General features: G+C 42.8%; 5 protein-coding genes across 5 annotated transcripts in view; 3 read left to right on the top strand and 2 right to left on the bottom strand.

Annotated features, from left to right (window-relative positions):
- The window catches only part of LOC134198280 (uncharacterized), a 10,704-nt gene extending 9,255 nt beyond the window's left edge, over positions 1 to 1,449 (bottom strand). Inside the window, exons 1-2 of the mRNA XM_062667642.1 lie at positions 1,294 to 1,449; positions 1 to 62 (exon numbers count right to left, since the gene is read on the bottom strand). The exon at positions 1 to 62 is cut by the window's left edge and continues 30 nt beyond it. Of these exons, the coding sequence (XP_062523626.1) occupies positions 1 to 62; positions 1,294 to 1,417 (186 nt within the window). The 5' untranslated portion in view covers positions 1,418 to 1,449. The remainder of the gene's footprint in view (positions 63 to 1,293) is intronic.
- Positions 1,450 to 7,209: 5,760 nt separating this feature from the next.
- On the bottom strand, positions 7,210 to 8,070 carry LOC134198281 (uncharacterized). Its single transcript, XM_062667644.1, has one exon. It carries the CDS (start codon positions 8,068 to 8,070, stop codon positions 7,210 to 7,212), a length of 861 nt encoding a protein of 286 aa, XP_062523628.1.
- A 2,351-nt stretch (positions 8,071 to 10,421) lies between these two features.
- LOC134198283 (uncharacterized) lies at positions 10,422 to 10,946 on the top strand. Its single transcript, XM_062667646.1, has one exon. It carries the CDS (start codon positions 10,422 to 10,424, stop codon positions 10,944 to 10,946), a length of 525 nt encoding a protein of 174 aa, XP_062523630.1.
- Positions 10,947 to 11,717: 771 nt separating this feature from the next.
- Positions 11,718 to 17,524, top strand: LOC134198511 (2-amino-1-hydroxyethylphosphonate dioxygenase (glycine-forming)-like). Its single transcript, XM_062667924.1, has 2 exons — positions 11,718 to 12,052; positions 17,220 to 17,524. The coding sequence occupies exons 1-2, from the start codon at positions 11,733 to 11,735 to the stop codon at positions 17,467 to 17,469; spliced, it is 570 nt and encodes a 189-aa protein (XP_062523908.1). The 5' UTR covers positions 11,718 to 11,732; the 3' UTR covers positions 17,470 to 17,524.
- Positions 17,525 to 17,571: 47 nt separating this feature from the next.
- The window catches only part of LOC134198467 (uncharacterized), a 42,847-nt gene continuing 38,368 nt past the window's right edge, over positions 17,572 to 22,050 (top strand). The window contains exons 1-7 of the mRNA XM_062667876.1: positions 17,572 to 17,643; positions 17,825 to 17,921; positions 18,071 to 18,224; positions 20,819 to 20,910; positions 21,289 to 21,504; positions 21,581 to 21,656; positions 21,710 to 21,863. Coding sequence (XP_062523860.1) covers positions 17,850 to 17,921; positions 18,071 to 18,224; positions 20,819 to 20,910; positions 21,289 to 21,504; positions 21,581 to 21,656; positions 21,710 to 21,863 — 764 coding nt within the window. The 5' untranslated portion in view covers positions 17,572 to 17,643; positions 17,825 to 17,849. The remainder of the gene's footprint in view (positions 17,644 to 17,824; positions 17,922 to 18,070; positions 18,225 to 20,818; positions 20,911 to 21,288; positions 21,505 to 21,580; positions 21,657 to 21,709; positions 21,864 to 22,050) is intronic.

The raw sequence follows: 22,050 nt of genomic DNA on the forward strand, positions 1-22,050 counted from the left end.
AACTCGTACCAAAGGATTTGCAGTTGTCTGCGTTGCAGGACAATTTGTCAGGTTTAAGTTATCTACATAAAAACCAGACAAACACCAACTTACGTGTATAATATCTCTATCAGTCAAATAATATATGAACTAGAATATGCAGACTAAAAACGGTTAAAACCACTTCCCGTCTTCATGACGTTTAGTCGCAATAAAACATTTTGTTACAATTAAAATTCATCTACCTGTAATATTTCCACCACCCACAATCAAAGCATCACGAACAATTGCCCTGTCTGTCTAGACACGACAATAAAACTGCATGGGCCCTCAAAAGCGTCAACAGTAGCTCTGCTGGTGTCGATACGACATCATTCAACAATATGCCATACGAGGAAACCGGAAACAATATCAACGTCGAGGTCATCATCAACACTTTTCAAGTGAGAAGAGACAGAGACAGTGACAGAACACATATACACCATTTGTGATCGTGAACAGGTGTGCTATAGATGCATGCGTGTACACTTGTACAGACGATCAATGGCTACAAAGATCACTAACGTTGGAAAACGTGCAATCAAGCTTACAACCCTCTATTTCTTCCGTGTGAACTGGCTGCTTAGCCTTGCAAACAATTCTTTAAGCAGATTACGTTTTGCTTGCAATCGCTTCTTTCACGAAGCAATAAGATAATAAAATATAAAGCGTTCTTCTAGACTAAACTAGTCAAATGTCTTACTCTGATCACGCAACTGTTGATCTACAACACATTCTTTTACCAGTGTACAAAGTGTGTGTATAGAATCAACAAATACAACAATTTTTGTTACATCAAACGAACACTTGCAGATTAATTTTGAAACTATAGATAGGTCCTGCGTCAAACTTTGACGTCGCCAAATTCTCTGAACGCACTATCGACTTAGCATAAGTAAGCGCCAGGAAACAGGCCACATAAAAAATTTACACATGCAGTGTCAAGACACGTTGCCTCTCTAGACATAGCACATTACAAGTAGACGAAACGAAGACACGAACGGTTTTACAGATAGTACTAAGCGTGCATGTAGTTGTACTACAAACTCAGATATTAGTACAGTACGTACTAAAAATATGAAAGTTAGAGAACGCTGGGTGCGCCATAAAACGGTAAAATGAGCAAAAAAAGGAAATAGAACTCGCTTTTCAAATAGATCAACTTAGAAATATACAGCCAGCGTGTTTACGTGCGTGCGTGCTTGTGTACTTACAGGCACTTCAATTAGCAAGTGCCATGTACAACTGCAGTAACACGCACCCATTCACACTTACCGTTTACGCCTAATTTGAGCGTCGAGTTCACGTCCGTGGAAGACATTGTAACAGTTGCATTGAGCGCCCAGTTATCGAGAGACCCACGCGTGCAAGCATCCACACTCGGAGGCGGTTGGTCCATCCGAAAGAGGTCGTACTCGAGATCATTTCCAACCACCTAGCAAAAAGCATAGCTATATACGCTATGGCATTGGACCTGCATTTATCTTGTACAGGAACGCTATTTCATGGTGCAGTCAAACCTTCAGACTGTCTTCTTGCTGAGCAAGTGTGCACATCAGCAGTGTCCACAACACGAGAGTCACGCCACTTTGCATTCTTTTCTCAACAATTCTAGTAGATATGTGCTGTCAACGCGAGCATACAAAGACGAAAACGTAAGAAGAGAACGCGCTTGTGTCGCATTAGCGGTAGAATGAGCGGATTGCATCTCGTTACCAATTGTTTTATCTGGCAGCCGCGACATGTCGGTGTACACACGCTTGTAAAGCAGCAAGACGGACCCAAATATCGCCACAAACCGATTACCTTTCAACTGGTTTGCTGACTGAAATAGACAAAGAACAACTGATATGGCTGTATCTCAGACTTGATCAATTTCACGACGCATGCGCAGATCGAGCGGTTTTGTCTAGTTTGGTTCTTCTGGTGCAAAATATGCTAAGTGTCAGAGAAAATTGCAAACCTAAAAACTAGCTTAGAAGAGTGGAAAGTTCCACACATATCGAATAGAGAATGACGTGACTTCCGTGACGAAACCAGATTACCCTAATGACGCAATATCCACGACAAGCATTTATAGAAAGAAACAACTTCATTTACGGACACAGGTCGGACGCGTTGGCCATTATTATATAAATGTTAGTAAACAAATAAATAAATAATAAATTAAAAATTGAGAAAAGATCGTTTTTATTGCAAAATTTTTATTAATAAACTTTTTCTCTTTATTATACGTAATCCAAATACTGTGCACGCACTTCAAATACTTAAAATATAAAATATAGAATTAATTTATTACTAGTAAATATATTATTAACGTATTTAGTGCAACTTAATTAGTTAAAAAATGTGTTTGAGTGTAATTAATAAATTAATTAGCTACCCATTAATCTCTAGGAATCAACTGCAAATACCTTATTATGACATTATTAGATAAAGCTTGATTAATCGTATGCAAATGTAGCTACTGTGTAGCGCACTAGTTACTTAGCGTACGATAGTTGACGTCACTATAGCGTCTGTTACAATTATAACTTGGGAAATTCTTAGACTACCGCAGTATTGAGGAGTATCGTGTGTTGTGTAGTATCGTGTACTGGGATATTGTCTACATAGAGTTGAGTGCAAGATCACTACTTGGTGTACGTAGCACTTGGATCAGTTGATCGTTCGAGTGATAATTATATAAACCAATACCTGCTTGAATTGTATTACACGAGAGAGTGCAGTATAGCGCTGGACTGTAGTACTGTACAACGTAACGTTATGTCTATAGCAGGTGCCACACCATGTCATAAACACATACATGTAGTAGCAAACAAGGCTCTCCAATAGGTCTTCCTCTGAAAATGACGAACTATATCCTGACTCGTAAAAAAGCAACACATATATACTATTTAGGATCGCCACAACGCAACTAGCTAGTGGCAATCAAATGTACAATTTCTAAAATGACGTTTGCTTAAGCAGCAGCTACAGTCTATTTAAATCATCCAGATCTCAGACACCTGACAACTTCGCTGATCGACAGTCGTTTGCCAGCAATTTCTGCCCATCAAGCTTGCATGATAGTCGCATACACGTACAGGCAATTGTCTGGAACGAAGGGATCGAACTTCACCTGTGTCCACGGCTCGTAGCCAAATCGATAGTGCTCGAAAGGAAATCCGCGTGACCAAGTCTCCCAAAGCACAATTTCAAAACTAAAATACATAAATGCCATTGACAAACAATATAGTTATGCAAGGGTCTGGGTACAGTACCTGTAGACATCGAAGGATCCATCGTAGCTCTGACGTCGCGTGGTACACTCCTTATGATGGTTCCGATACCCTTCTAGATTTTCTCTCATTTTAAGGATGAGCTCTGCATTTTATTGATTGTCTATACCAAAAATTTATTTCGATTGGATTGTTCGTTTTCACGTATATAATAAAGAGATCTTCGAAAAAGGCGACTTTCACAATCCAACTCAGGCTAAACAATAAGTTCTCACTTTTCAGATCTCTTGGTGGGTCTAATCTGTGAGGATATTCCATTTATTTCGATGCGTCTAGAGCAAATTCTAATTTGCGCTATGAAGTCATTTCAATAGTTCATCTAGTACGTGACTTATTGATTCTCTTTGCGCAAATTCGACTACGAGAAATGGTTGCTCTTGCAGACTCGTTTTGCTCGCTCGTATCAAACGTATAAAATTTTGATAGAACATTGTTTGCATAAAATTAATTTCTTGGAAAATTGCAACGGCGATTGCGGATCATCGAGCATTTTTTTACAGCAACTTCCATATCGCAATAGTGTGCTTTACACACTCTTCCCGATGCTCCTTCGCCTATTTCATTCAGCAGCTTTGTTTCTTGCAACCTGATCTGTCACACACATTATTCAATATTTTTATGTGACAGCGTAGATCCGTTTCTTGTGCTCTTTGCTTTCGCAAGATGGACCGGACGATGCTATAGCAAACGAGTGAACTAGCTATACCTACTACTAGAACGACTCCGTGCACTCCAGTGTAATACTAGTTAATATAGAGAACTTCAGTTACATTTTTGTTTGCCACCAACATTTTCCATGATGACAGTAATCAAGCAAACAACGTTACAGTCGGTCATGACGACAAAAGTGAGCGTTTCGTCGTCGTTCCTGTCTGATATTTACGACACCCGGTCGACAGAATAACAACCGGCTTTGCAGAAGTGGCAAGGAAACCGAGAAATATCTTTTGATGCTAATCCTTCAAGACAAGCAGCTCTAGTATAAAACAAATCGAAAGGATTGAGACTTATAAGATAGCCTTCCAAACGTCAAGGATAATACAAACCACGAATAGGCTAATGCATTGATTCTGCGACTTTTCAACTCTATCGAGATTCCACCATTCAAATGAACAATAAAGATCCGTACTTCAAATGCGCCTTTCGTATTCAAATTGTTAGGAGCTGCAATCCATAACATTCCAGCTTGATCCGTTGCTGAAAATTTCAGTCAGCAATGGCAATAAAGGGAAACTTTGTTGTTGGGCACCAAAATGCTCCACGAATTATTGGTCTAGATAGGTGTCCACAGTTCTCTTCTACAGGCATTTCTACTGTTATAGCCACCAAAAACAAACATGTCGGATCTTATAACTGCAGCAGTGTGACGACATCGTGGTGAAGGAACGTCTAATACATGAACGGAGATTTCATTTTCTTCCACATTCCCCGCATGAGAGCGAATTCCCAAACATCATTAACAGCAACCTCAGAGATAGAACCTCTAACAAGTGTTATAGAAAGTATAGAAGGTGGCATTTGTTGTATGCAATCTTTTGACGTGATCAAAGTTGCTTAGTATAGTTGCGTGACACAATTGGCCATACATTTCTTTGCATACCTCTGGCAGAAGGCCATACACCATCAAAATCATTCGAGCTTAAGCCTGTAATGTCTATTCCTATAGTGTTGAGATTACTCAATATCTGCCATGTCTTTGTGAGCAAGTCAATGACTGGCTCAACATACGGGGTCACTTTTATTACGGATGTCATTAAATAGAAATTGAATCCGGAAATAGGTGTCTTTCCACAGATACTGCATAATCGTCAGGAACTAAGTTGCAGGTTTCTCCAGTTTATTCCAAACCCACACTCTTCCTACATCGTAGCTTTGCACTATTCATGTCACTGCGCCTGAGCCACAAGTTTACCGGTAGTAACTTCAGACTATAGTAAACGATCAACTTCCTATCACTGACTACTCGTATAGAATACATTTAGTTGATAATTATAACAATTTATAAAATATCTTTGTATGACGCAGAACTACTAAAGTCCATTCGAACAATACGTGCAGTGTGGGAATTGTGGTAGGTTCTATGTCAGTTTGGCCTGCCCAGTGGGAGGAGAAGAAAATAGAATAGGGTAATTATCAATTACGTAGGCTAAACACATACATATACAATTACGTAGTAGTACTGTACACTGTATTGAAAAGTTATTTTTCCAGACAATACCACACAATAGTCATTCTCCAGCAGTTCTATGCGATAATGAGTACTTCAGAATCTTCTCTTCTAGTACAAGCATTTTGTGACAAATTTTGAGTCAACCTTAAACTAATTGCAATAGAAACTTTTCAAGTGTTTTGTATACAGAAAAGTGTCCTCTATAACATACTAAAAGTCTTAAGGAATATCTACAGGGGAAAGTGTCAAAAAAGTGGTCATCTGCTACCATACTCGTTGCCGATTCTACACCATCTTTTATTGTATATACACCAATGTTTTAGTAGGATTGTAAATTAGTTTAAACTTTCTGTGTTTTTTCAACTACTTAATTGTAAAGGCTATAGAATAATAAGTAGATAAAAGATTTATGAGATGTAATAGTCACTATAGTCAATAATTATTATGTATTCAATCATTGTTATTGTCTTCTTCTTCATCATCATCATTATGATCATCAACATCAACATCTTCTTCATATGTCAGCCAGTCTGAGTTTATACAGTCAGATCCTCTGCAGTTGCCACAGGCAGGGGAGCATTTCACATTGTGCTTTTTGCATGTACACCTTAATGTACTGCAATCAGTCTGACAATTACACCTTATCATACGTAGGAGCTCATCAGGAGCTGGAGGCAAGTCAGTCTGGACTCGCTTAAGTCCTTCTTCACTCTCTCTCTCCACCCCCAATTCTACTGGCGTAAGTACAACACCAGAACCTTTCCATTGTTGTATCTGAAAGTACACACGGAGACTGTGGTACTTTGCTGCAGCTGAAGTAGGTGGCAGAGTCTGTGGTTGAATATGAGATGTTTTAGTAACCACCTTCTCGCAGAAACGCGTATAACGCAGCGAATCAAGTCTTTCTGCAGGTTTTCCATTGTACAAACAAACCAATGCTTGCTCTCCTGCAACAACAACATCTTCAGCAAAAGCTGACTGTGCATCGAACACCTTAGCTTGCTCTCGAAAGTGTGTACTTGATTTGAACTTCTTAAGGGAAGTTCCTTTTCCAATGCCATACAGGTGGGAAGTTGTATCACATCCAAGAATGGCATGCAGAAAGAGCATGTGAGTGCATATTTCAGGGCCTAGCTGTTCCTTGACAACCTGGATGTTCCACACGCGCGGTTTCTTTGTGCTCTCCTTTGGCTCTGGTCGGAAAAAAACTCTGTGAGAATGCAAGCTTGAGTGATAGCACAACAGGATAAGAAGGTCTGTGTCATCAACAACCAGGATAGTGGTCGACATTGTGGCAGACTCCACTGATTTTTGTACAATTAGCAAATCAGCATCCCCTGGAGCATGATGCACTTTGCAGTTGTTCATCTCTAGTTGATCTCCGAGCATTTTGATGAACTGCTGCTTGTTGGTCTTGTTGGCCAAAAACTTAGCCTTCAACATTGTAAGCTGCATATTGCTGGTAAATGCTACAGTTACTCCAGCATGCCCTTTTGTTCGCCTTTCATGCGTTGTGTCTTTCGTGGATTTGCCACTGTAACCATCAAACACGACAACTGCTTCTCCATACTTTTTTGAGACATACCTTGTGTACACTGAGCATATCTCTTGGTATGTTGTCCCTCGCGTCCATGGGATGCGGTGAATGAGTGCACCGCCATCCAGCACATACTGGACTTCTCCAGTTATCTCAGAAATGTCTGGTGCCAATAGATTCCAGATGGCATTTGCCAGCACTGGCTACTGTGGCTCCCGAAGAAGTAGTGATGAGTCAAAGAGGGCTGGTGGATAACTGCATAGCTCATACCTGAAGACATCTTCAAAATTTTCAGTTGCCTTTGCAGCAATTATCGTGAGTCTCTGGAAAAGAAGTTGTGGGTCAATCTGCACTGCAATGCCATCAACCTTGACTGCATTCTTCGTGTCTAGAGTGATGACCTGGTCTTTCTTCTTGAAATTATATTCTGCAGCAGTCTTCCCCTCCATGCTAATCAGAATTGCATTTCCAACATCTTTTGCTTTGTCAACATTGACGGTGCTGTGTGCATGTACTCCTGTGGAGATGCTTCTTAGACTGGTATCGGAAGTGAAGGGGTTCATATCTCGAAGATACTTGAGAATTTTGTGGGTATCTTTCCAGTCACGAGCTTGTCTAGCCTTGGTTATATCTTTGTTTTGCTCTCCTGTGTTGTAGCTAACCCCAGTCAGCTCTTGCATGGCACAGTTCACGTCAGCACAAGCTGGCTTAGACAACAACCATGTCAAGCGTTGCTGCTCAGTCATCCCTCGTCCTCTTGTGAGACCCCCGCTGGTCTTCAGGCTTCTCATGAGCACCTGCTCGATGATGAGATCCGAGGACAAGCCAGCCCAATAACGATCACTTCGTCTCACCACATGAAGACCTTCTCGAAAATGTTGATACACATCTGGATGATCATTGTGGAGATTAGACATTCGCTGCAGATATATCCATGCAGACTTTGTGTAGTGGTTGTGCCCACATGCGGCCAAGTAAGAGAGCATTTCTGAAACAGTTTGGAGATGCAATTCCCAGTTGCCAGTACGCTCTGCTCGGATATACTTGCAAAGTATATCAACCATATCTATGTACTGCAACCAAAGTGTAGCAGTCCTAGATGACTTCATGGATTCGGTTTCTCTTTGAAGAGCATCACCGATTCTGGTTAGGACACCAGACTGGCAAACTTGATCTGCACGTTGGGCTTACCATTGATCTCAGTTTCAATGATAGTATCTCCAAAATATTCCTGGAGTTTCTTCTGCATCTGTGGGTAGCTGTATGCACCATGTTCTCAGTCAGCCAGATTATCTTCCATACGGCCAATTAGATCATGGATCGTGATCTGTTCGTCATCATTTTCTTCAAGAAAACTAGCAACCTCCAGAAATGCATCTGTTCTTTCTTTATCTTTTGAGCGACCTAATTTTGCCCTTTTCGAGCTGCTCATTTCTTGCTGATAAATTGCTGGTATCTGTTTCTTCGTACGAAAATTTACACTACACCCTCCGTGGTACACTGCATCTGCAGCATGAAGATCATGAATATGCAAAGTCTTGCTTGTACAGCATCTGCCCAGGTATCACCTCTTTCATGACACATTGCTAGAATTGTGTCCCTCAATTCGACTGTTTGCACAGGGAAAACATTAGAACTTCTTCTCTTTCTACCCAACTTCGCTGGTGTGCCACAGAAGAAACAATCCGTGCTGAAGTTAAACTGCTTTTCTGCTGACCTAAGTTGATGCCTTGCAGTGTCTACAGCTGTACCATATTTTTGCTTGCCTAGTTTAGCAACTCTGGCTACTTGTTGAGGGTTGCAGTATTTTCGACGGCATTCTTGGTGTACTTGTTGCCCAGCTAGAGAGTGGATAGTGTCATTCCTGGAATCACTTGCCTTGTTGATACTTGCACTTCCCTTTTCTCCCAGAGTAGCAGTTGGTGATGTCCCTTCTAAAGGTTGCGTGCAGATGATACAATCTTCAGACACTAACGCGTCCATTGCCACGTTGACAAATCTAAAATTCCCGGTTATACGGGAACTTGACGCCGGCTACTATCTGTAATTTCGGTCATGGTCTGAAAAAGTGAGTAATGGAGAAGCAAAAAGGTAGACTGTTTCAGAGGGATAATCGTAACCTTGCCAGAGCGGTTTCTACATGAGAACACGACGATAATATGAAAACGACCCATTTTCGAACACGTTCTAGTCTAATCGCCGATGGAGAAGCCTTGAACAAGTCTCGAGTGAAGTATTTGTTCTTCACTATGGTGTTTCTACAGTACCCAATGTGATATCCGTGTTTCAGAGGAACTGTAAGTTAGACAAAGAGATAGTTTTGGAGGTCACGTGATTTGAATGCTACCAGAGATGATACGCTCACTTCCCCTCAAAGAATTCACTAAGACTTTTAGTATGTTATAGAGCACACTTTTCTATGTAGGAAACAGTTGAGAGAGTTTATATTGCAATTTGTTTAAGGTCAAACCATATAATGCCTGTACTATTCCTCGTGGTCAGGTGTCTGCTCCAACAGCAGATGTACCATCTAAAAGCAGCATTGGTTCTCAAATTGTCAAGCGAAAGCGCGGTTCTGTCTTCAGAAGTTCGCAAAAATCAATGATAGTCAATGTGCACGAATTCTTTGACAAGAAGATAGAAGAACAACCAATCATGGTCGGTAACGTCCTCAGGAGAACCTCAGAGGCACTAAAGGTATCAGAGAGGTCTGGAACGGCGTGTTGAAGGTGATGTAAGCAGTCCTGCAGAAAAAGACCGTAAACCAAGTTGTGGTCCTGCTCAACAACAAACAGATAACTTCCTGGAAGGAGTGATACGTCGAAGAGTGCACAGATTTTACACAAACAGTGAGCTTTCAACAATGGACAAACTTCTATTATCGTTACGAGATGATATAGACTACCCCTACGGTAAATCTACTCTATACACAACATTGAGGAAGGTGGGGTTCGATACAAAACACTTAACCAGAAGACAGCACGGTATGAACAATACAGAATCATCGCTGCACGTCACGAATACCTCAGGAAAATTCTGACTTTTCGTTCTGAGGGCAGGCCAATAGTCTACCTCGATGAATACTGGCTCAATGCTCATCATACTCGTGAGCACTGTTGGATAGACTATGATGGCAAAGGCTGCTTACGTTTGCCTTCCAGAAAAGGCGGTAGATTAATCATACTTCACGCAGGATGGGAACAGGGATGGATTGCAGATGCAGAGTTGGTCTTTAGAGAAAAACTGGAACTGGAGACTACCACCAGGAGATGAATACAAAACACTCCATGGAGTGGTTTGAGAAGAAGCTCATCCCCAACTGTCCTCCTCGCTCTGTCATCGTCCTTGACAATGCCAAATATCACAACAGTGTCGTAGAAAAATCTCTACAAAGAGCAGCTCAAAGAAGGCAATGATGGACTATTTGGCCAGTCACAACATCTTATACGACAAAAAGATGCTCAAAGCAGAAATCTTCATGCTTATTAAAGCACATAACCCACAAAGCACATACCTGACAGACGTTGTCGCGGCCGATAAGGGCCACCAAGTTCTTCGACTTCCAGTTGGCCATTGCGAACTAAATCCAATAGAACTTGTATTGGCACAAGCGAAAGGCTATGCTGCAGCGAAAAACAAGGACTTCACAATGGCAGTAATTGAGAGATTGGACAAGGAAGGAATCCAAAACGTGACTATTGAGAAGTGGAAGAAGTGCGTTGATCATGTAATTAGGGAAGTAGAGTCGCATTATAGAACCCGTGATGGCATTGTAGAACAAGCGGTAGAGAGGCTAGTGACAGAAGTAAGTAACAAGAACTCCTCCAGCTCTGAAAGCGAGGAGATCTTGGTTTCTGACTCTGAAGACGTCAGTAACAACTATTTGGCTGTCTCACGTTTTCTTAGAAATGCAATTAAGGTAATGAGATTTACCCTTTAGCTAGAATAGGATGAGCCATGTCACACTGGCGTGGAGTCTACATATGTAATATTCCGAAAGCTACTCGTTCTAACCTATCCAAGCGTCATTCTATCTGTTTGAATACACCAATGTCTCCACCTTGTCGCGTGCGTTCGGGAGGTAACTTACCAGTTTCATGTCTGTAGGTGCCCGGGATCTCAAGATCTGGGAATTTTCCCACACTGCACGTATTGTTTGAATGGACTTTAGACAAAGACAGCCGAACTATTGCACGACGCGTACGTGTCAACCAGAAGAAGAGGATCTGTCTGGCATGAGAGACAAATACGGATGTCATATGCCTGTCGTAACTACCAAATTTACAGTGCATGATATTTCCAAATTAATTTCCCTACGTAATATGTTCAGATGCAATTACAAGTTAGTAACGACAAAATCTAGAGCGTACCAGTCCAGGATCCGGGAATTTTTGAAGAGGGGGTGGACCTGGTAGCAGTTATTTATAACATTACTAATTTCGTCTTTTCTAATGAAATTATTAAACCACGCCTATTGAAAAAGAAGGAATTGCAACAAACCCCCCTGGACCCCCATCTGGATCCGGACCTGCGTACCATTGCTGGCGAAGTGGCAACAGAACGTAGATTAGGCCTATTGTCACCAAGTTCTAGGTGTTCCAATTTTGGAGTTAGTGCTAGACTACAAACTGAAACATTTGTTGTACATACAAACGTCGTTGCGCTTTCTACTGGTTTTAGTTGATATAAACTGCGCCCAAGTACGGGAAACCGAAGTGTCGCTAAAATGGCGTCTGCTGTGAATGAATTATTTGACCTTTACCGTCAATACGGCGAGTCTGACTACATCGGTGAGGCTGTTACTCAGACGCAGCACATGATACAATGTGCTCTACTCGCCGAGAAAGAAGGATTCTCCGAGGAAGTGATTCTTGGCGCATTTTTCCACGACGTAGGACATCTCCTTGGTATGAAGGACACGTCTCTCAACCGAATGGGCGACCTGGGCATTAAAGAACACGAGGAGGTTGGAGCACATTATTTGGAAGGCATAGGTTTTCCAAATTCGGTTTGTGAAATCGTCAGAGGTCACGTCAGTGCCAAGAGGTAACCGATTGGCTGGATATAATGTTATACGGTACATTGTATACAGATACAGAGTCTCTTAGTTGGAAGAGTATTGTCCCAATATTGTGTTTCGAGGGATAAAGCGTTGAGAGATCACACCTCTTAGGACAGTACTTTGTATTGTGTTCAATGTTTGTGATGCAGTTGTCAGTGGCATTGCTCGGCCTCCAAAATTAGAGCTTGCAGCTTCTGTGTTTAGCAGACTGATAGGACTGTCAATGGTTTAGAGGACCACATGTACTAATTTTGAAAGGCCGTGGCTTATCCAGTCTTTTATTGAGCGATGCCACTGAATTGTATTGAGAGACACACAGTAGTCTAACATTTGATGTTGCCAATTGAGCCTGCACATTTGTGGTTGAGCTTTTGTGACATTCATTTGTGTGCAATGCAGAGTGGTGAGCAAGTTTTCTTGCTTGTCATCTGTTTAGCTCATCATTATGTTGAGTTTGCTTGTGAAGCAATTATCAGTTTGTGAAACACCTGTTACGGTTAATCAGTATTGTAGCAGAGATCGGTCGACTCGGGTCGGTGGGGTCGGGCTCGACCCTCATTCGGGGGCTTTCGACCCTTAGTACGTCATTCCGATTCCTTACAGTGTACTTGTACTCTTGTTGCTTCTGCAAGTAGTAGCAGCTGACCATGTACGTGTAATGTGAATGTGAGCATTGTACTAGTTAATTGATATCAGCATGGTTGTGTGTGCGTAGTTCAGGATCCAGCATCCAGCAGCATGAGGTCTGGGAAGTCGAGGTTAGGTAGATATTTGGGCATGCGTGTACACATTTAGGTTCTCTTTCTTGTAGATATTCGTGCATGTACAAGTGTTGCCTTTGCTAAACTTATCGTAGGTATGTCGCTTTTCAAGTACTTTTTGACTGACTGAGAAGATCATGCTCCATCAGTGATGCAGCCTTGAGTAGATTGTGAAGACGGAGACAGTCACCGTGAAAGTACTACGGAAGACGTCTCTCTTGATGGAGATCAGACTTTCACTGTGCTAGCATTCTGTGTCGTGACTACACCATCCACAAGGAGTGACTGTGATTTCTTAAAGCAGTCGACAACAATAAATTTAGTGTCAATATGTGTTATGGTTTTTGCAATGATGCAGCACACTCACGGGTTATTCTCGTGTAGCCAGACCTTTTGCCACCTTGTCTGGCTAGACCCTTTGCCACATTGTCATGCTTCTGGCCGAGAGAGGGTCTGAGGTACTTCCTTTAATGTCTCTGTGCTGCTGTTTTACTGATAATTGGTTAAGTAGATACTGCATTTGATTTCATAAATGTTTTAGTGAAGACCAGATTGGTATGTACCCAATGCAATCCTATTTCAGTTAGTTTCACTTGTTTTGTAGAGAACAACTTATAAATGACGGCTAGAATCTTTGCTGCTGTTTGAAATCTGCAATGTCATCCATCCAGTATGGTCTCACCCATTCTTTATTGAGACAAGCACACAATGAGTCATGACTACATGAGATCAAAGTCTGTCGATGTCAATCTTTTATGGTTGCTTTGGCTGCTGTAGACATGCAGATTTCACAGACAACAAAGACTCTAGGTGTGGTTTTCAATTTAATCTCTACAAAATCAGAAAAGATAATTGAGGTATAATTGCACTGCGTACATACCTATCTGGTCTTTACTGAAGTGTTTAAGAAGCTAAATGTGGTGCTACCCCTCAGTTCGTTAGAGTGTCATCTTAGAGTGATTGCATCCAAGACCCTACCAGGCTGCAAGTTCAAGTCACGGCGATGGCGAGCTATGGCATAATTTTCTTAAGCAATAAACTTACACACAATTGCTTCTTTATACTCAGGAGTAAATGAGTACCTGGTCATTGACTGGGAGTGGCAAAGGCCTCCAACTGCAACAAAGTCCATCAGCCACTGGATCCGTGTGGGACTTTGGGTGTCCACACCACAGTTGGCATTGCAGTCCAGGTTTCTGCGAGTATTTGGCCAGGGTCCAGAAGAATGCTTATCACGACCCATGGCTCCTGTGTAAGTGCACATGAACCCAGCCAACTGTTAGAGGTGTGACTGTATAACGACAGCTTCTTACCATATCCATTTTATCCAAATGAAGCATTTAGTTCGCCCACTATCAGTGATGTGACAACACAACGACTTCAAATGAATTTCACCGGCCCCTTTCTTGCCTGAGAGTATGACGCCACCGTTGGAATGGGTCTGGCTACATTACACTAACTCATAAGTGTTATTCTAAGAACGGATCTTGATCTGTTATGTGCAGTGTTTCACCCAGGGTTTCAGAAGGGGGGTCAGGGTTTCTGTTCGAATTGGGCGTGGCACTGCAGACTGTTATAATCAAAGGAGACGTCTTCTGTAGTATTTTCACTGTGACTGTCTTCGTCTTGACAATCTACTCGAGGCCGCTTCACTGATGGAGCGTGATCTTCTCGGTCAGTCGAAAAATACTTGAAAAGCGACATACCTACTGTAAGTTTAGTGAAGGCAACAGGCGTACGTGTACGAATATCTACACGAAGGAGAACGTCGATCCCGGATGTGTAAACGCACGCCCGGGTATGTACATGTACCTAACCTCGACTTCCCAGATCTCATGCTGCTGGATGCTGGATCCCGAACTATGCATACACAACCACGCTGAACACATACATGGTCAGCTGCTTGTCTACTACTTGCAGAAGCAACGAGAGTACAAGTACACTGCGAGGAATCGAAATGGTGTACTAAGGGTCGGAGAACAGTGAGTTTGGGTCGATGTACCCCGGGTGAGGGTTGGGCTTGACCCCCACTGACCTACGTGGGTTGATCCCTGTATGGGATTTTTTTGAAATTAGGATCTAGCAACCACAAATAAAGACAAGTAATTTTTTACGATTGGACAGTTTGATGCGCACAGTTACACATGCATCTAGTACCACTAACTTGATGTGGACATCTATATACTTCTACAGTATATTCGAATAGACACAGCCCGACTTTTAGTTTCTATTGGTATTGGTAATGCTCCTTGCATATGTGATTACTGATTTGATCGAGTTAGACGTCGTTCTTTGTGCTTTACAGAATGGTAGAGTAATATTGTACTTCCAGGTATCATTGAAGTGTCATGCCTAATACAGCAGTTTGGAAGTACTGGTTTTTGTGCAACACCTATAGCCTACTAAAATGATTGGCTCTTTGTTTCTTGAACTAACTTTACGCATAATTGTCGGCAGAGATCCCAGTGGCATTCCTGACCTCTCGAATTAGGTGATTTCTGGCTGCGACAGGATGTGGCTCCATCCATTCCTGTGTTCAGCCGTTTATCCAATTCTGCATATTGATTTCACATATTTAATTCCATCCACCTCAAAAACGGCGATCAGGACAGAAATGGCTTTGTATCATTGAATTAAAGTTTTTGTTTTTAGTCAGACTAATTGGGAGAGCATTCCATACATTGGTTTCCTATTGAGTAATCCACCACAAGCCAACTGTAGCCACACTAAAGATTTTAGTAGAGGCGAGCCGTACATTCTTCACAGACTTGACAGGTGGTGCCTCGCAATTGCTAATATCAGAAGACTCGATCGAGGTAACAGTAGCGTTATCATGTGTGCTGGTCCTACAGACTCTTTTACAGTGCCATTAGTTACGATCTAAGTACTGATTGAAGCTGAAGTCGCGTGGATGCAAGAAGGCTCAAAACCTGGCAAAACTGAGCTCTCTAAAGGTTTGCCTAAGTTTGCCTTCATCGTTTTTCTCCAAAGAGTCTGCCTAGTGTATCTGGACCATGTGGACGATGCTTTACTACACCATTATTTAATTGCAGCCTTCACTATTGTGAGACTGAACACCACTCTCAGCTGCCCTCGGCTTTCAAACAACCAGACATCCCCACTGATTGGGGTGGCTCTTGGGTATGCTGGGAACTAGTCTGAGTACTTTGCTGTATTCGAGATATCCCTTTACAAACATATCGAGAGATCTACTCTTGTGATACACTTGTCTAAGGTATTAGAAGATGCAATCTTCATTACCAGTTACAGAGTAGTTTGTAAAGAGATGCATCTTCAATACAGAAGTCTAATGTATTGAGAGATACATTCTTTCAATACAATAGCCTGCTGTATATAAAACGACTTTACTATCGGCCAATGGCCGACCCAATGATGCCTTTGTCTGATCATATGAGAAGATTTCCTTGTCATTTGACATGATAATGAAGATGATGACAGTTTTACCCAGGGAAAAAACCATCGCTGCGAGGGTGATCTTCTACACACTGTAAAAACGCCAACACTTTCTACAGGAACTGCTTCAACATTTTACTCTGTAACTCAGACACTCCTTACCGGTAAAATGACAGGATTTTACCATGTTGTGATCTGTGTACAGACACATGTGCAAAGACGAATGCCTACTCTTTGTTCGTGTTCACATTTTACACAGGAAGTGGTAATGAAGCTGTGATTGCAGCTGGTGTTCTATTTACCGTGCTCTTAGGTTCTTATCATTCTTGTGTTGTGTATTCTAGCCGATCTTGATCTTTACAGGGTATGGCCACTCAATTGCGACCAATTTGGTAATTAGTCATTCATTTCTCAAAATGGTTGCTGCAAGAGGACCGCTTCAATAATGGCAGCTACAGCTGAGTGGCTGATCAATATTGAAATCCTTATTTCAGGATCTGCTGTATTGAAACATTTATCTCTAATACGATACCAATGGATTTTTGATGTCAGAGTGACAATTGTCTTCAGTATATAATTGAGGTGGCTAATTTAAAAGTTAGAAACATTTGAGCGTAGTCCAATTTGTAGTAAACTTTTATTGTTTGGAGAAATTTTACTTTGTTGTAGGGTAATTTGTGAATTTTAATTACTTGGAAATGTATCCTCACAGACTATGCAAACTTTAAGTAAATTCTTACTAACAGAGTCTTTGCAGTACTTACTAATACATCAAGTCTGGAGTTTGCTGATTGATAAACATAGAATTGACAGGCAATCAGGGACAATGTCAGAAAGATGGCAGAGTAGCTGGCTTAGGCTAATACAGCAGTAGCTTTATGAAACCAGATCACCTATCACTGAATGTTACTACAGCATGTTTAGCAATTGTTTTTCTCATTTACAATAGTGAGTAATTTTTTATTGCTTCTCGTAGGTATCTTGTTTACAAGTATCCTGACTATTACGACTCTCTTTCTGACGCTTCGAAAGGAACTCTTGTACACCAGGGAGGGCCGATGAGTGACGAAGAGGCTGCAAGGTTTGAGTCATCTCCGAATTTTAATGCTCTGTTGCGCATGCGTCACTGGGACGATCAAGCCAAGGACCCGAACTTGACATTCAAATGTTCAGATTTGGGAAAATACGAAGAGATTTGTTATAGAGTGTTGAGTCAGCGACTGTGAATGATGCCTGTTGCAGTGTAGATGGTCGTGCCTGGTATCACTAATTAAATTATGACGTCAACCAACGTTGGTCGCACGTGACAATGTGGAACGAGTTGGTACGTTCACGTGAGGCTCCCGCGATAGACTTACCAGTTATTCATTGTCTGCTCCTGGAATTGGTCTGCTTGAAAGGTAATGCGCGTCTAGCCTCGTTTCCAAGCTGTCTCCTTTGCAGCCGAACAAGCATTTGCCTTCGCAGAAAAGAGACAGCGTTACTGTTGCTCGATTTATGCGCTGCAGCTTGCAAATCGGCTGGAAATGTGGCTAGTCGGATACGTTATCTCGTTTTTCTAATGCATGATTACCGACCTAGGCGTGCCAGAGTCTTTACGAAAACGATGAAAGTGGGCGGAGTTTTGGTGTGTGTGACACTCCTAGTCACGACCACATTTGCTCAGACGAACTTAACGGTAAGATTTCACGCTAGGTTGCAACCGTCGATAACTTTGCGCGATTCCTGCATGCTATGCTCGCTGCGTTTCCGTCTAGTTACACGTGGTTGGAGAGTGAGATCAGTAGCTGGACGTTTGAGTGGGCGTGTTTGTGTGTGTGTGAGTAGGTTATATCATCGTACAAGGACCTCTTCGTGGACAGACCGCCTCCTCTTTCTGCTGCTTGCCAAGACGGAGGTGTCGATAATACAGCACGCAATGCGCCGGTCAAGATGTCTTCCACTGCGTCGTCGACGACGGCCGGATTTCTGGCGACGGACGGTAAATTTGACTGTTTGCTTGCGTGTGCGAATGCTGAATGAGTGTAGAAATGAGTTTGCCTCTTCCGTGCTGTTTTTCGCTCACCGTCTGATGATGTGAACTATATTTATATTTTGCCTTTTTCTAGGCTATTGTTGACAGGTCTAGACAAACGTAGGAACCTAGGGGTGAGGGCCCCCAATATTTACATCACTCTTCAACAAATGCAAATAGAGCGTAAGACGGAGACTTTCAACGGTATGCACGGCGTGGCGCTATAGCACAATGGACTGTGGGTTGCAGTCTGCGCGGGGTTCTTTAGTTTTATGTGAGCAGGCGAGTTTACCGCATACATATCTAACCTCCGTAGCAGCGTTTGACGTCCTTCTGCACTTGGATCTACGAAACGTCAGCACCGACTCGCATGTCAATTCTTCTGTGAGGCAATCCAAAACCGAGCCGCTCCGTCAAGGAGTGAAAGTCTTTGTCCGTCGACGGGAGAAAGAACTTTGCCCAGACGGTGTCTGCTCTGCTGTACTACATGACGTTCAGACTATCTCTTTCGCTATCCGTTTGGCTGGGACGGGGTAGGAATCGGGTGACGGGCCCTAGCTCTCCAGTATTTACACCACTCTTCAACAAATGCAACCAGAGACTAAGACGGAAACTTCAACTTTGTGGACTGTTCGCTGCAGACTGCACGGTTTTTGGTTTTACGTGAGCGGACGAGTTTACCGTAAGCTTCGTAGCGGCGTTCGAAGCCTTATTGCACTTGATTTACGGGACGTTAGCAGCTTCTCACATGTCAGTCCGCCTGTGGTGCGTCTTTCCGTCAAGGAGTCAACATCTGTTCGGGTCGACCGGTGAAAGAATAGCTTGCCCAGGCAGTGTGTGCTTAGATAAGCTACATGACGCTCACAGGCAACACTCACCCCTGTGAAAATCTCCGGATGGTCAGAGTCCCGGTCTAATGACCGTCTCCTGCAGCACCATACCATGCACGCTCGCGCATACTTGGGCTCTAATCCTCGCGCCGGGGCCATACCTCCCTCTTGCCCGCTGAATTTATCATCTTGTGAAGTTATCTAGTGATATAAGACGCTGAAGATCCGACAAAGGTACGAGGCAAAGATAGTTGAATGAGATCCACGTAGGTAATCCGTAGTCTGCGTAGCCAGACCACTTTCTTCTCGCAACCCGTTTTGCGGGGGTGAGGTCTGTCAGCGTTCGTTTCCCACCCTGTTTTCTCCTCCTCGTCTGATGATGGGAACTATATTTATAAGTTGCCTTTAACGGCTATTGATGACAGATGCACAAGCGTAGAAGGTGTACGAACCGGAGGTGATGGGCGCTAGCTTCCCTATATTTACAGTACTCTCCAACAAATGTAACTAGAGTTTAAGGCGGAGACTTCAACTTTATGCACACCGCAGACAATGGAGTCCGAGACGAAAGGTATTGGGCTCCTATGGCACATGCGGATCAAGGTCTGCAGTTTTATTGAAATATTTATGGTTGGGAGGAAGCAGGAACCTAACAAGTATACGTAGACGTTGCTGCGTTTAGTCTCTGACAGACCTCGCGCGTGTGGAGTAGAGACCAACTCTAAGGAATGTTTGGAACTTCATCTGAAGCTGTTCATGATGGTGGAAGTGAAGACAGGGTTAGCTTAGTTTCTCAGGCAGAATGCACAACCGTCCAAGAGGAAAACGATCCTGATCTAGAAGATATCGCAGCTGTTGATGAGTCAGTTTCCACTGGCGAGTGCTGCAACCCGGACAGAACCCCCAAATCAGCAAACGTCAAGGGACATATTGTCATTCTCAAAACAAAGCAAAGGATAACAACAGGGGCAGTATGTTCAAGCCGGTTTTCTGTTTTCAGATTACTGTTGGGTTTCTGTATGCGAATAATTGTAAAGTTTGTTCTTTTGTACCACTCCTAAACATAACCTACTAAAGCTTAGTACAAAAGTGGATGCTCCTTTTACACAAATTGGTTTGACAACTGCAAAAGGCTTCAGTCAGATTTGGTAAGCATGAAAAATTCCTGCTTAGTCTGAAGCCTTGATGAATGTCAGAAGTGTACAAGACATCGGATCTTTGAGATGTTTCCTAGATAGGTCTCACAGAAGACAGCAGCAGAAAACTTCGCAACTGCATATATTGTATTTGAACAAATATGTTCTACATAGGTAGATAGATAGATACCTGACAGACTAGACCTTTGAGCAACGCGGAAAGTTGCGGGACTTAAGGGTCCTTTGCCATTCATCAATTTTGTCAATTGTGTAATAAGCACAAGACAAATCGTGTCAAATATGCCACCTTGGTTATGCTCCTCTCTTCATAGTTGACATGCTTTCTACAGTCCTCAGGTAAGGGCGGATATGCTAGTGATTGTGGGGACAGATCAAGGCATCTCTTTGTGCACTGACGCGTCGTCTAGTTTGCCTCTAGCTCATGCAGTTTTTCCAACGCAATGCTTTGGCGTAGCTTTGAGAAATGCAAACTGCTGTGAAGCTGTAGAAATTTGTATTACTCTATCATGTCCTTTATAGTTTACTACACAAAAGGGGAGTGGCGTTAGTGAAGGTATTTGCTGTCGCTTTGTAGACAATTTGAGCTTGACCAAGTGTGCTGCAACGCGGTCAAGCACAAACCCATACGTTCGCATCGATCTGCAAAAGACTAGACAAGTTTTCAAGGTGAGAGTATAAACTAGTGAGTTCTCGCACAGGGACGACACACACACACACACACACACACACACACACACACACACACACACACACACACACACACACACACACACACACACACACACACACACACACACACACACACACACACACAACACACACACACACACACACACACACACACACACACACACACACACTGGCACGCGGACCTACAGACACAACCAGACAGACAGACACGGACTGACTGACACACACGCACGCACATACACACACACACACCACATACGCACACACACACACACACACACACACACACACACACACACACACACACACACACACACACACCGCTTTCTATCTAAAACCTGTTTGCTATTCTAGATATTTTTGCTTTTGCCTAGCGGCATAGCAATGAATGGTCTTCAAGTCTACGTCGGAGATGACGACACCGTTGTCACACGAAACAAGCTGTGCGCCACTGCTGCGAAAGTTGCCAGTCCTTGGGCCATCCTCATGTGTACTCCGGCTATTAATGGTCGCTATGTCTTTCTACGTTTACCCGGAAGTGTAAAGACCATCAAACTGTGTGAAATCAACGTGAGTAGTGGATTGTTCAGGCAATCACAGTTTAGTTTGCATCAAGTATTCATCTATCGCATGTCCATATCTATAGGTGTATGCACAGTGTCCTTCTCTAAAAGCATGCACAAACGTAGCTTATCGACGTCCAACAAGACAGTCAACTACAGGTCCACACTTTCTATTTGTCACATGTGATGACAGCAAATTTGCTTCTGTATAGGGCATGGTGGAGTTTCGAGTCGGGCAGTAGATGGCATAACGAGCACGTCCTGGGGTGCAAGATCTTGTACACATACTAACGGACAGACCAATCCTTGGTGGTATGTCGATTTGCAAGACCTTCGAGTTGTTGAAAGAGTTTTGGTTACAAACCGGTGAGTTGAATTTTGAGGCAAAATTATGTGTCACGCACATAATACACACACGTCCACACACACATAAGAATCCTAAATCCTAAAAATCAGGAGCTGCCTTTCGGAGGTCATGCCCCCAGCTGAGTGCTACTCAGGGAACTCTGTGCCTGAGTTAGCAAACTCCTTGTGCCGGGCCAAGCACTCGCAG

The sequence above is a fragment of the Corticium candelabrum genome, chromosome 2 (assembly GCF_963422355.1).
Source record: "Corticium candelabrum chromosome 2, ooCorCand1.1, whole genome shotgun sequence".
Lineage (NCBI taxonomy): Eukaryota > Metazoa > Porifera > Homoscleromorpha > Homosclerophorida > Plakinidae > Corticium > Corticium candelabrum.

Excerpts from the sequence above, each read along its gene's own strand:
- LOC134198281 (XM_062667644.1), bottom strand. The coding sequence starts at position 8,070 with ATGGTTGATATACTTTGCAAGTATATCCGAGCAGAGCGTACTGGCAAC.
- LOC134198283 (XM_062667646.1), top strand. The coding sequence starts at position 10,422 with ATGGACTATTTGGCCAGTCACAACATCTTATACGACAAAAAGATGCTC.
- LOC134198511 (XM_062667924.1), top strand. The coding sequence starts at position 11,733 with ATGGCGTCTGCTGTGAATGAATTATTTGACCTTTACCGTCAATACGGC. Across the intron at positions 12,053-17,219 it reads GGTCACGTCAGTGCCAAGAG|GTATCTTGTTTACAAGTATC; the intron begins GTAACCGATTGG and ends TGCTTCTCGTAG.